Source organism: Trichoderma virens (genome assembly GCF_000170995.1).
Source record: "Trichoderma virens Gv29-8 chromosome Unknown TRIVIscaffold_86, whole genome shotgun sequence".
In the NCBI taxonomy this organism is placed as follows: domain Eukaryota; kingdom Fungi; phylum Ascomycota; class Sordariomycetes; order Hypocreales; family Hypocreaceae; genus Trichoderma; species Trichoderma virens.
The window spans coordinates 918478-931510 of NW_014013663.1; the positions used below are offsets into that span (position 1 = coordinate 918478).

Consider the following 13033-nt stretch of genomic DNA (forward strand, 5'->3'; position numbering starts at 1 on the left):
TGTTAGAAGGCTTCGGCGGGGATGGCCAGTGCTGGATTCGGGCACTGCCAGGCGCTGCCAGGCTCAGCCGCCGGATCCCACCGCTGTGGAAGTGCCGTAGCGCCGTTTTGGGGGGCAGGGGGGGCCTTTATGCAGCAGCTACAGCGGGCTGGGGGTACGGACAGGGTACTGGGACCTGGCTGGTATGCCGCGGTGGGTGGCCTTGTACTGGCCAGGTAGTGCCGGACCCGCGACGACCGGGGCTGGCCCGTCCGTTAGTGCTCTAAAACAGCTGCGGCGGGCACTAGGAGGCAGCTGGAGCCCCTGATGTCGGAACTGCTGGAACTGAGGCTTCCATCGGATGAAATCCATCAATGTCCGAGTTTCTGGAATGCTGTTGTGGCGGTTTATTACCTTACGCTTATCTACAGCTGATGCGAGTGTATGCAGCCAAGTACTAGAGGTACTTATTGGTACTGAGGTATTGAGGAACCTAGGTACCTAGGTACCTATAGGTATGTCAAGATGGCTCCAATACCCTGGGAGTACATGCACCACTTACAAGAGCAAACGGTTACGGCTCATTCTGCATCCCCAAGAAGGACAGGGCTGGGCATCATCGTGTTGGTTCACTCCATTGCCTTTTATAATTTAGCGCCTTCTCTCAGATGCATATACAGGCTCCGACTGGTTTGAGCATCTCTCTTCTCGTTGCTACCCACTTGTACAAACATCAATATCTCGGCTTCTACCAAGGTAAGGTATCTGTGGCTTATATCTACCTACCAAGCCTTTACCCATCCAACGGATCAAGTGCCGAGCCTTCTCCACAGCTCAATCAAATCAATCAATCAATCAATCAATGCTACATATTACATTGACTCCATAACCAACTTCCGCACGCTTAATCCTCGCTCAGCATTCGTCAGCAATCCGGCAGTGGCATGCAGCTCTAGTTTTTGCTTGTCCATTTGGAAGACGCAAGGCTGATTGTCGGGCTGCTGATGGACCTCACCCTGGGCATATGTGCATGTCTTTAAGCTCGTTAGGCATGTTGGTAACCTTTTATTGACATGGTTGATGGAGCCCAACTTTATATGTGTTGGTAGGCACGCCTCAACACTTGATGTACTATGTTTCCCAGCGCCGCCTTGTCGCCGGGTCGCATGGACGGCCGCAGTCCTAGAACTACCTAGTGAGATGCAGCTCAGCCCTACAATATAGCCGTCTCAACTCGCCGTTGCACCTAATCTTTACCCCTGATTCAGCTCTTTACCGGGGCGTTTCTTTTTTTCTCTTCAATTGCTAATTCGCGCATGGCCCAGCTCGGTTGACGTTAGTCGCCATGTTTCAGCTCGGCGAAAATGAGGTGGCTGGTTATGAGACGGTGAACAACGACAAGACATCTTTCACCGCCGTTGCACAATGCCGACAGCACCGCGGAAGACGTAATATCTACGGAGCACTGCAAATCCACAAAAAAAAAAAAAGTACTCATGTGACCAGATTGAAATCCTTTGGGGTTCATACGACGGCTCGGTATACAGGCATTGCACGTAGCGTTGCCAACAATGTTCAGAAAGGAGGTTGATGATCCCAGTTCCGGTGTAGGCACTACTAGTCTAGTAGCAGGGTAATTTTATTCATTCACATCGTATTAGCACCTAGCTAACTATCCCATGACTATCCAAGTCCAAGATACTAGTGGCTAGCAGACGCTTAGTTCTTGGTGAGGGGCTCGCCATCGATGATCTTCTGGGCGCCGTATTTCTTCAGCCTGATGGCCTGAATGGCAATGAAGCCGCTAGCGAACGTTTAGTAACAAGCGCATCATATCAATATCTAAGACCGTTTAAACTTACGAAGTATCCTCAGGGCTGAAACCCTCAAGAGTGTCCATAGAGGCCTCAGTCTCGGAGTAGAGGTTGCTGGTCTCGCTGGAGCGTCCGATGACGTAGGCACTGCCCTTGTAAACCATCATGTTGACCTTGCCATTGACGCCCTTCTGGGAGAAGGTGATGGAGTTTTCAAGGAATTCACGCTCGGGGCTGAAGTACATGCCGTTGTACAGACACCTGGACCACTCGGTGGTGACAAACTGATCACGGAGGCGGCGGACGTGGCTGTCAAGGGTGAGACCCTCGAGGTCAATGTGAGCCAAGCGAAGGATTGTCAGTCCGGGGGTGTCGTAGCTGTTTGATCGTCAGTACAAGAACGAGCCAAGACCACAGATATAGACATCGGGCGAGGGAAGAGGGGTTGAGAAAGGATAAGATAACCCACCAGCCTCGGCTTTTCTGTATAAAGCGTGTCAGTCAATGGTTGTATCTCTGAAGACGGAGTAAGCTTACCAGTCCGATGAATCGGCTCTCAACAATGTCGACACGGCCGACACCATGGTCGTGACCAATCTTGTTCACAGCCTTAAAGAGCTCGAGAGAGCCAGTAGTCGTCTCAGTTCCAACTTCAAGCTTAACGGGGATACCCTTCTCGAAGTGAATGGAGAACTTCAGGGGCTCATCAGGGGCATCACGAGGATCTATTATGTCGTCAGCCTCTATTCGTACAGCATAGAGAGCATTTTACTTACCGACCGTGCGGGTCCACAAGTCCGCCGGAGGCTCCAGCTCAGGCTTCTCCTAAAAAGACACATTCGTGTGAGCAACAGACACTGGAAGGTTCAGACATGCCAGCATGGAAAGCGACTTACAAGCACACCACTCTCGAAAGAAGTGTGTACGAGGTTTTCGTCCTGGCTCCATGGCTTCCGAGGGCTCTGGTCGACAGGAATGTTGTGCTTCGCAGCAAACTCCAGGAGAGCTGCTCGGCCATCCAAAGCCTTGAAGAACTTTGGCTCCCTCCAGGGGGCAAAAATCTTCAGGGAAGGGTCAAGAGCCTGCCAGGCGAGCTCGAATCGGACTTGGCTGGGAAGCTGTTAGTTTTACCCGATTAACTCTTTGGAAATCACAGGACTTACTCATTCTGCAAAGTTAGTGAGCAAGAGAGTCACGCTGGTGGGAGAGAAGAAAACTTACGCCCTTGCCAGTCTATTCCAATCACAAGTCAGTGTACGTGTCCAGTGATAGTAATGGTTCTTTCGTGAACGACTTACACATCCGTGGCTGAGAATTTGGCAGTTGTGCTTGTGAGCAGCGCGGACCTGGGCACGCGCAATGATGGGACGAGCCAGGGACGTGCCCAAAAGGTAGCGGTCCTCGTAAATGCTGTTGCCTGACCTGATGTTAATTCAACGAATAGGTAGGTATATTGAACAGTTGTGACCAACACTGAACGGCAGGCCAGATGAGCTCATCAACGAACTCCTGCTGCAGGTTCTCAATGACCATGGCCTCGGCACCGAGAGCCAGAGCCTTCTTCTCAACGGCTTGATTCACACATCAGCACAAACTGGTCATGATAAAGATTGGCCATGTTCTGAAGCATACCAGCGAAGTCTTCCTCTTGGCCAACATCAGCCAGGAAGCACTAATTGTAAGTTAAGTTAGAAAGCCTTGTCTCTTGAAATGATCCTTGTCTAAGCAATTGTGTGAGACATACGACCACAGTATAACCCTGCCAAGTACGATTAGCGTAAGTCCGAGAATAAGGCATACCAAGGACTTACCTCGACAATGAGCCATTTGAGGATCGTAGAGGTGTCAAGACCTGTAAGGCCATGTCAATTGCAATTCTATCGACCCGGAGCGAGATGACTGGGATCAAATTGATTACCTCCAGAGTAGGCACTGTAATTGGGTGTCAATTACTGATGCAGACGGCAGCAGGGGTTGGAAAAGGAGGCTCACAGGCAAACTCGACCGGCAGACATCTTTGGCAGTGCTTGTTGTGGCGGTACGCTGCTAATGCGAATCTCAACTGCTGTTTGGAGCGGGAGAAAAAGAGGTTGATGAGGAGCTATTAAGCTTTTACGCTCAATATTTAGAGTGCAGTGACTGACTCTTCGATAAGAGGCCGATAACGGCTAGGTCTGTTGACTCTGAATGTGGTCACGTGCTCCAGGCCACAATGGCCCTGGCCAGAAATCGGCCCCGCCTTGCAGCTTGAACTGTTGGTTATTTCTTCCTTTTTCCCTGCTCGGCTCCACTTGAAATCCAGTCAATCCAACTCCCCAGCTTCCTATCCGCGATGACAGGAACCCTGACGTCATCGTTGAAATCTGTTATACAACACCACACACAGCTATGTACATAAGTACGGTTCACCTATCGGGATCGGCCTCAAGATGTGACCGACTTTCATGCGACAGCTGGTTCTAAGCATAAGGTCCCAGGTAGACCCAGAAAGAAAAATTGACCAATCCCCAGAGCCAAGTCGTCATCAACTCAATCGCGGCGTCAACAAGGCAAGAGATCAATCTGGAGCACTGTATGATCTGCCATCATCAAACGACGACTCTAGCCTTGTTTCCTCGAGATCAAGCAGGTTGAAGCTTGCATGGAGGGAAATCAACTGATTGAAAGACTTTCTCCAAGTGAACGATCTAGTCACCCTGCGCTTTTGCACCGGGGTGTATGGGAGAAAGTCACAAGTGAGATACGCTCCCATATACATGTGACATGAATATAATACAGCTTCATTACCCGGAAACATTAAGATTGTGGGGGCGTGCATCTCCAAATACCTGGAAAAGCGGATACATGAACTCGTCGGCTCTGACATGAGTGTTTCGCTTCATGCCAACGATGGGGACATTGAAAAGGATGAAGACGATTTTGAATTGCCTTCGGATGAAGCTCGCTACAAGTCTTTGAGTCCATGCATCACAGCGAAAAGCGCTACTGTAACGAACAGCAAATTACCACCGATTTGTTTAAAGTGCCTCGGACGGTGCCAGACAGATGGCCCAGCATCAGGTTGTGACGCTCAGAATACTGATTCACAAAATGCGAGCCTGTCACAAGGAACTGATATGTTCGATTCAAACGTTACCGACCACCACTTCTGGGAAATGCTACATATCGGTTGGCTTGATGTGTCTTGGGGGATTCCTGATGAGAAATCGCCATGTCGACGTTTCAGATGGGTTCTTCATTTCATCAGGACTAACGAGCGGCGGGCCAAGGCTAATCTTCGAGATGCAATAAGAGGCATCCTCTAATGTGAGAAGCACCCTTATCACTATGAGGTACCCTACACAAATTCAAAGCTAGAAGCCGGATTTGTCGCAAGATTGGGTACAGAATTTCTTGGAAGCGAGGGATCTGAAGAACGACCATCAGGGCAACCGATATTAGACATTGGACGGGGCAAGATGACGAAGTCCTTCGGGCGGTTATGCAAGAGACGTTTTCGATGCCCGAGCGGCATCGCATGTTCAACGAGAGGTGTGCCGAAAATCCCCGCCCTTTAGATGCAATACGTGGGCGCTGCGTTTTGCCGAATTAATGGTACTCTCACGAATTCGCTGTGGCTAAACAAGTACTCTGAGCACCACATTAGCTGTCTACAAGAACGGGACGACGTAAACTGTTCCCATCAACGATTCAATGTGGGTTTGACGAAGGAAAAGCTCGAGGAAGTTGTGGAAAGGAGGAACCTTGATACAGGGTTCCGAAAGTATTGCAGCACAAGTGTACGGAAGCACAAGACGACTTGTTGAGGGGTTTGCGCAGACCTCGAAAGATTGGAAAGACTACGTGAACCTATTGGTTACTGTAGATGCAAAGTGCGCCAGATTCCGACAACGGTTCGGCGACAAGCGAACCCTGTCATCTATACTCCGTACAGGTCAAGTTTTGAGGGTGAACTTGGAACAGCGCAACCGCGGCGAGAACCGCAGTCAAAACAGCTGAATAGATTACTCGGGATCTACCAATTCAGTAGATGTGCAGCCTGTTACCAGCAGTGATGCAGCTATCGGCCTGCCAACAGTGACGTCTACGGGATTCCTGAGCCAAACCCTAACACATCCATAGATTATTACAGCAGGGGCTAGCATCTGAACTTGATCCTAGTACTCCGTACTGTATAGGAGTTACTCCTGGGAAGCGGGTTCCAGGCTGTTTAAACGTGACCTTGAAAAGTGAAAAGTGACGAGCTTCCAACATGGGAATGCTACCTAGCAGCTGGACAGGCCTATTTTTCCGAGTTAGAGTGCCTTGAGCGTGCTTTGAACTACAGCCTGCAGACGCTAATACTATTGTTAGACTGATGTCTCCTTTTTTTTTTTGCCGAGAGCTGAACGGCTGGAGAATATTAGACGACAGATGAAGCAACGCCTTGCGATCCGCCATATGCGCCCAACCGACAGCTACGAGTATTCAAGACGAAGCCACACTACACTAAGGCAGTCTATAATGAAGGGGCAGAGCATGGCGTACGAGGCGTACCACAGATTGATTGCATGTGTGCGTCTGGTAGCAACGCCTAAGAGCTGGCCGCTATGGCTAGTGCGCCTACCCGCATCATGAGATATTGGATCCCGTAAACAAGTGGTAAGCAGGCATAGCGGTGAAAACGGCTAGCCAGGAAGGGAGCTCCCACGATGGCCTAGTCGGCTTGGTGTTTTATCGCGAGCCAATGCACGGAGATTGCTACAGCTACTGTGTGCAGTATGTGACGATGCGGACGGCCTCGTGGGCAGTGCTGAGACTCGGGCCGTCGACGCAATGCGACGTTGTGAGTGGTTTTGTTGGTTCAACAGCCGCCGGTGGTGTGACTGAAACGGTTCGGGAGGAAGCATGTGAGAGAATGAAGGAGAGGAGACGCTTTGTTTGTTTGTTTTGTTTGTCTGTTTGTCTGTTTGTCTGTTTGTCTTTGTGTGTTTTTGGCTGGTTGGTTGGCGGAAGACTACATACATGCATGCAGCAAGTGACTGAAGCTGTTGCGACAAGTTGAGATGAATGGAGGATACAGACACTGAGATACAGTAGATACAGTAGATACAGTAGATACAGTAGAGAGATGCTCTGAAGGTTAGGGCCTGGACGTGTTAGTGAGTCGACACATCAATGTAATCAATCATAATACGAGTCGAGCTGCGCGCTCTATTGTTACAGCTTCACCACCGCCATTCATCCCGTCTGTGGCGCCAGAGGCATGATTTCTCAATTTCCCTCCATTTAGCCTGCCCAGGCCTAGCGCCAGCTCTGGCCATTGTGAAACAAGACACCGCGCACTGGTGCATGCCACCAGACCCAAGGGTGCTAGACAAGTACCTAGACAAGTACTAGTACTTGGAGCTGGGGCGCTAGCTGCAGCCAGCCCGAGTCCTGGGTACAACCCGTCCACTCGACTTTGCCGCTGCCACGGTGGCAAATCAGCCGCTGGCCACAGACATTGGCTGGGCCTCCCACCCGCTGCAAGAGAGCGAAGGCGGCGAGTCTGTCTGCTGAGCGCCGCAGCATCATCGGGAAGCAAGAAAAGAATCCTTCAATAGAGTACAGAAGAAGAAAAAAAAAAAAAAAAAAAAAGGGTCCCGAAGCGCCCCCCCTCTGCAGCCCCCAGTTGAACCCCCTGATTTCGAGCCCAGCACCGCACAAAGTCACCGCGCTAAGCCGCCCTGAGCGCCTGTGGCCCCCCCAATCGTCCCAATTAGCAGCCCCCCAGAGCCTGTAGATCAACTGATGCCCCCAAACGGCCTGATGTGCCCTCCATTGCTCATTGGTACCTGGCCCGGAGTATCTGCACACCACCGCGCGTAGCAGCCAGTACCGTGCCCAGCAGTACCCCATAACACTGGCCGTGAGCCCGTCCCATCCTCCAGCAGTCTCCAGCAGTCTCCAGCCAAGTTGTTTGTCAGGACAGCCTCTCTTCTCTTCCTACCTTGCCCCTTTCCCTCCTGATCCTGCTGCCTCTGCAGCCTCGGCGTGCAACTTGTTGACACCATCCCCGCACACCGACTGCATAATATCCGACCGGCAGATCGTGCTGTACTATATACAACTAAACTTGCGCTGCCGAGCATCGCCCTCCAGAGCCAGGGGCCCTTTCGATACCCGTCCGAATCCTGACACTGTTTCCCCCCACCAGCATTGCAAAGCCGTCTCGAGACCCAGCGCCGTTCGCCATCGCTTTACCCCGACGACGAGCCGCTCCGTATAGAGTAGAGAGGACAGAAAGATAGAAAGAAGAAGAAAAGACGGACGTACAGACTGCGGGAGACTTAGACGACCTGTTGGGACGCCCACAGTGAAGCCGGCCATATAGAGAGAGAGATAGACACATAGAGAGCGGGACGAGATCACGATACACGTACACGTTTCCCGACCGTCGACGGCCAGGCATCCCATCACATCGTATCCTCTCGCGCCGCCTCCTCTCTCGACAGCCTCGTCGAGACTCGAAACTCAGCCTCCCCGTAGCCGGTCAATCCAGCTGCGGCTCGTGAGGCTCTTACCGGCGCTTGTGCTGCGACTGCCAGTAACTCCCCTAGACCCGGCCAAACGCAGAAACGACAAGTCGCCGACGGCAGCAATCCATTGAGACAGGCCCTTCGCGTTAAATGACGTGAATCCGTGCTCATTAAGGATCCGCTACCCACGGACAGTCTTCCGCAAGAAACTCGTTCGCCAAAACCCCCGCCTTCGGCCTGGAACCCCCCCCTGCCTCCTCCTCTTTCTCTGGCTCTCTCGCGCCTCAACCCCGTCCCCGACTTTCTCACGCTCGCCCGAAGCCGCTCTTTGTCCCTGACCTCGACCGCGACGACCTGCAAGCCCTGGATATCGGGCCCCCGACGGATGGAGTAGAGAGGTCATGGCTCATGCACCCCTGCTCAGAACCAACACGGCCCCGGTCTTCCAGTCTCATCCAAACGGAGTGGGCGCTTTACCACAACAAAGTATGAGCAGCAGTGCGCCGCGCACTAGCCAGCTGTCTGGATCAACAGCCTATGCTGGATCTTCAACGTCGCTCACCACACTCAATAGCGACATGACGGTGGTTGCCAATGGCCCGGTTGTGGCCACGAGCAACATCATCAACCAGAAAGCCGACGCCTCTCGATCCCTCTACCAGATATGCATCTCCCTCAAGCAGCGCCTGGCCCAGGTGCCGGGCTTCGAACCCTTCCTCGAGCATCTCGACCCGACAGATCCAGTTGATCCCCTCTGGAACCTCCTCCGCACTGGCTATCCGCTCCTCGTCATCTACAACACGCTACAGCCGGCCGAGCTGTTGAGTGTCGACGATGCCAATGCCTCCGACGCCAAAAAGTCCAAAATCGCAATCTTCAAGTTTGTCCAGGCCTGCATGAAGGAACTTCAAGTGGCTCCTTCCGACAGCTTTGTCATTACTGATTTGATGGGCAACGACACCAGCGGCTTTGTCAAGGTATGCTTTTCCTTTTCCATTTCGATTTCAGTAGTAGAGCGGTCTGCGTATTCTCTCTGGCGCACAGCTCCTCTCTACCAACACCCATTTTTGTCCTTTACTTATCCTTCTTTGAACCTTCTAACACCTTCCAGGTCACCCAAGTTGTTAACTACGTCCTTGACCTTGCCGAACAGCGCGGATACCTCCTTCAGCTGCAGCCTTATCCTGATGGCGAGCCCACTGATGCCGGCGCCGGCTCCAAAATGACGTACCGAGATCACGTCGTCAAGGAACTTGTCGATACCGAACGCAAATATGTCCAGGACTTGGAGAATCTGCACGACTTAAAGAAGGCGTTGGAGCAGAAGGGAGTGATTCCCGGCGACGTCGTCCACCAGATCTTCCTCAACATCAACTCCATCCTGGACTTTCAACGCCGCTTCCTGATTCGAGTCGAGACCACAAACTCCATGCCCGCCGCCACCCAACGATGGGGCCAGCCCTTTGTTACCCACGAAGAGTATTTCAGCATCTATCAGCCTTTCATCGCCAATCAGCGCAAGGCGGCGCAGATTGCGAACCAGGTTTTCGACCAGATCCAGCAGTCCGACCACCCTGTCGCCGCCGACTTCAACACTTTGGATGGTTTCCTCCTGAAGCCCATGCAACGTCTGGTCAAGTATCCACTGCTTCTCAAGGTACACCTGGCCGAATTCTGTTTCTCAAAGTATCCTTGCATGTTCCCCAATTGACTTTTCAATAGGATCTGGCCAAAAAGACGGAAGATGAGGAGACGAAAGACGATCTTCTTGCCGGATGCGAGGCTGCCGAACGCGTTCTCCAGAAAGCCAACGAAGCCGTCAACCGCGACCTTCTCGACGATGCGCTGGAAGAACTCATTGTCAGAGTCGATGATTGGAAATCGCACAAGATTGAATCGTTTGGAAAGCTATTATTACATGGCGTCTATGGTGTCATCACTGGCAAGAGTGAGCAAGAGAAGGACGTACGTACACAGGCATCTCCCGTGCATCTCCCACCAGAAAGCTAACTGTTGTCTCCAGTATGAAATCTATCTATTCGAAGCTATCCTGCTATGTTGCAAGGAAATATCACCAAATAAGAGCAAGGACAAGAAAGACAGGGCCCGACAGCAAGCCCCAAAGACGAGGAACAAGAATGCAAAGCTGCAACTCAAGGGCAGAATTTTCATGACCAACGTTACTGACGTTGTATCATTGTCAAAACCTGGTTCGTCTACTCGACTTTTTGGGCAGAGGAGGATTTCTTCCTCTCCCTCCTTTTCTTTTGGCAGCTAGCTGACATTTTTTCCCCCCTCCTTAGGCTCTCATAGTGTTCAAATCTGGTGGAAAGGAGATCCCGGTGTTGAAAACTTCACCATCAAGTTCCTCACAGAGGAGATGATGAAGAAATGGGCCAGCGGTCTGGAAACGCAACGTAAGGAGAATGCGCCACGGGCTGCCACAAGTCCAGACGACAACCCTACGGATTTCGCTTGGACACGAGACCAGGCCGGCGGGCTCGAAAACCCCTACCTGCAACAAGAAGAAGACGATGACGACGACTTGGGACCCGCGACCGCTCCCGCTCAGTTTCCCATGCCAACATCTTCTTTCGGAGGCGCGATCCCTCGAACTGCCTCAAGCTCCAACCTGAGAGACATGAGGCAGCGCTCGGTAACGGCAGAGACATCTCAGTCTCTTGCTAGCATCGCGAGAGCCCCTCCTCCACGATTCCCATTGCCAATGCCACCACCAGCCCCCCTTAGTCTCCAGACTCAAAGCAGCATGACCGTCCCATCGCCGGGAGTCCGCGGAGGGGACAGCTACTTTTCTCCTATTGGTGACTCGCCTGCGTCTTCTCGAACCAGCACGACAAGCGGCATGTTCCCACCAACCAGCTACCCATTCCCAAAGACGGGAACTCCCCAGCCTGGGTGGGATGAAAACAACCGCTACACAGCACCGGCGATGCCACGTGCCCCGTCCAGGGACGGAACGCCCCCCAACGCCTTTCCAAACGGCAGAAACCCTCGCGGACCTTCTCTTCCTCCCATGTCGCTCCAGAATGTCACCAGCAACGGCAACAACGTTGGCCCCAATGGGCAGCAGAGGAGCCGCTCGTACAGCACGCCCGATGTGAATGCCCAAGGCCAGCGGCGCCAGCCTAGCCAGGGCAGCATCCCTGCCGTTCCCGGCATTCCCATGCATCTTCACCCCGCGCACGACAGCTCTATCCCGAGATCGCAAACCGGCTCCCCCCGAAACGATGCTCCCGCACCACTACGGACGAGCACACAGAGCCCGGGCAGCCAGGGCCCGCGGATGCACAAGCACTCTCACTCGGGCAGCGTGGGTGGAACCATGGCTCAGTTCCCTACTCAGCCGATATACCCTCGACAGGCCACTCCTGGACCTCCAAACGGCGCCAACGGCCTTCGTGTTGACCCTGCAGCGGCCAACTCAAGGACCGTGTCGCCTTCCCTTGGCACTGCAACCATGTCTCAAGGCATGCTTGCCCATCATGGCATGATACCTCAGGGCATGATGCCCTCAGGCATGTCTGGAGGCATACCAAACTTGCCAGGTATGCCTCAGAACAATGGGCTTGCAAGCCCTGATCTGGCCATGCCGACGCAACTCAAGGTTCGCGTCACTTGCGACACTGGAAACTATGTTACCCTTGTCGTTGCCTTCAATATTACTTATCAGTCCCTCGTTGACCGGATTGATGCCAAGCTAGCGCGGTTCACAACCAGCAGCATCGCACAAGGTGCGCTAAAGCTGCGTTATCAAGATGAAGACGAGGACTTTGTCACCATCGAAAGCGATGACGACATCCAGATTGCCTTTATGGAGTTCCGTGACGGCATGAAGAACGCCTACTCCGCCGGTGTAGGGGAGATAGAGCTCTTCTGCGTCGGTGACATGGCGACTTAAGGCACACACGCTCACAAGCATTTTTCTTTGGAAACATGAAGCGCCCCTTTATAGACTGAGGAGCAATTGCCGGGAAAGCATACTTATCCTACGGACTACCACAGATGGTTCGCATGTTTTGGTGTATAGAGCCATTGCATAGCAGCAAATCTTTTTTTCTTTTTCTTTTTTTTTTTTTTTAGAGTGGCACGAGCTGCCATCATATTGACGACGGTCCAAGGCCCAAACAAAAGATACCTCTTGAAATCATCATATAGACACGACACCACACGATATGTGCGATCATGACCAGTTTACTTTATGCCATTTATTATCACCAGACTCCAACTCAGGTCACTCCTTCGCACCTACTCTCCCACACTGCCGATGGGATGGCCCGTTGCTATTTCTGCTTGCCTCTTTTGGGCCCAAACTTTGAAGAAGAAAAAAACAAAAAGATGCACAAAGATTTGCTTATGCGATGGACATTCATATCTAACCAATCGCCGGCATTATAAGATGCAAACAATACAATCTAGCGAGAACAAGCTATAGTCGAGAGCGTCTCAACGACACATTCATTCCCAACAATTTTCTTTATCTTTTTTTTTTACACCCCCCCTTTTCTTTTCTTTACTATTATTATTATCTTGGGAATACACTATTTTGAGTTGAGTTGAGCTGAGATGCAGATTTTATCCAAGCTCTTTTCTCTACCATCATTTCATGGGATTCTATGGCGCTAGTGACAGACGGGAGGTTTTATAGGAGAACTGAGAAGGCTATTCACTTTTATTTTTATTTTTTGGCTTTTTTTTTTTCTTTATCTGTTTGGGCGGGTG

The 13033-nt window shown here is 51.9% G+C and overlaps 2 protein-coding genes across 2 annotated transcripts; one reads left to right on the top strand and one right to left on the bottom strand.

The window, feature by feature from the left end:
- Positions 1–1581: 1581 nt before the first annotated feature.
- Positions 1582–3908, bottom strand: TRIVIDRAFT_78160 (uncharacterized protein; the record flags this gene model as incomplete). The annotated part of the gene is made up of 15 exons (XM_014097272.1): positions 1582–1783; positions 1842–2171; positions 2263–2276; positions 2331–2518; positions 2570–2618; positions 2690–2903; positions 2957–2961; positions 3015–3026; positions 3092–3210; positions 3266–3364; positions 3426–3465; positions 3538–3552; positions 3605–3645; positions 3712–3725; positions 3786–3908. The coding sequence occupies 15 exons, from the start codon at positions 3806–3808 to the stop codon at positions 1699–1701; spliced, it is 1248 nt and encodes a 415-aa protein (XP_013952747.1).
- Positions 3909–8781: 4873 nt separating this feature from the next.
- Positions 8782–12212, top strand: TRIVIDRAFT_158848 (uncharacterized protein; the record flags this gene model as incomplete). The annotated part of the gene is made up of 6 exons (XM_014097273.1): positions 8782–9270; positions 9405–9950; positions 10016–10258; positions 10317–10503; positions 10597–11833; positions 11888–12212. 6 exons carry the CDS (start codon positions 8782–8784, stop codon positions 12210–12212), a joined length of 3027 nt encoding a protein of 1008 aa, XP_013952748.1.
- Between the last annotated feature and the right edge of the window lie 821 nt (positions 12213–13033).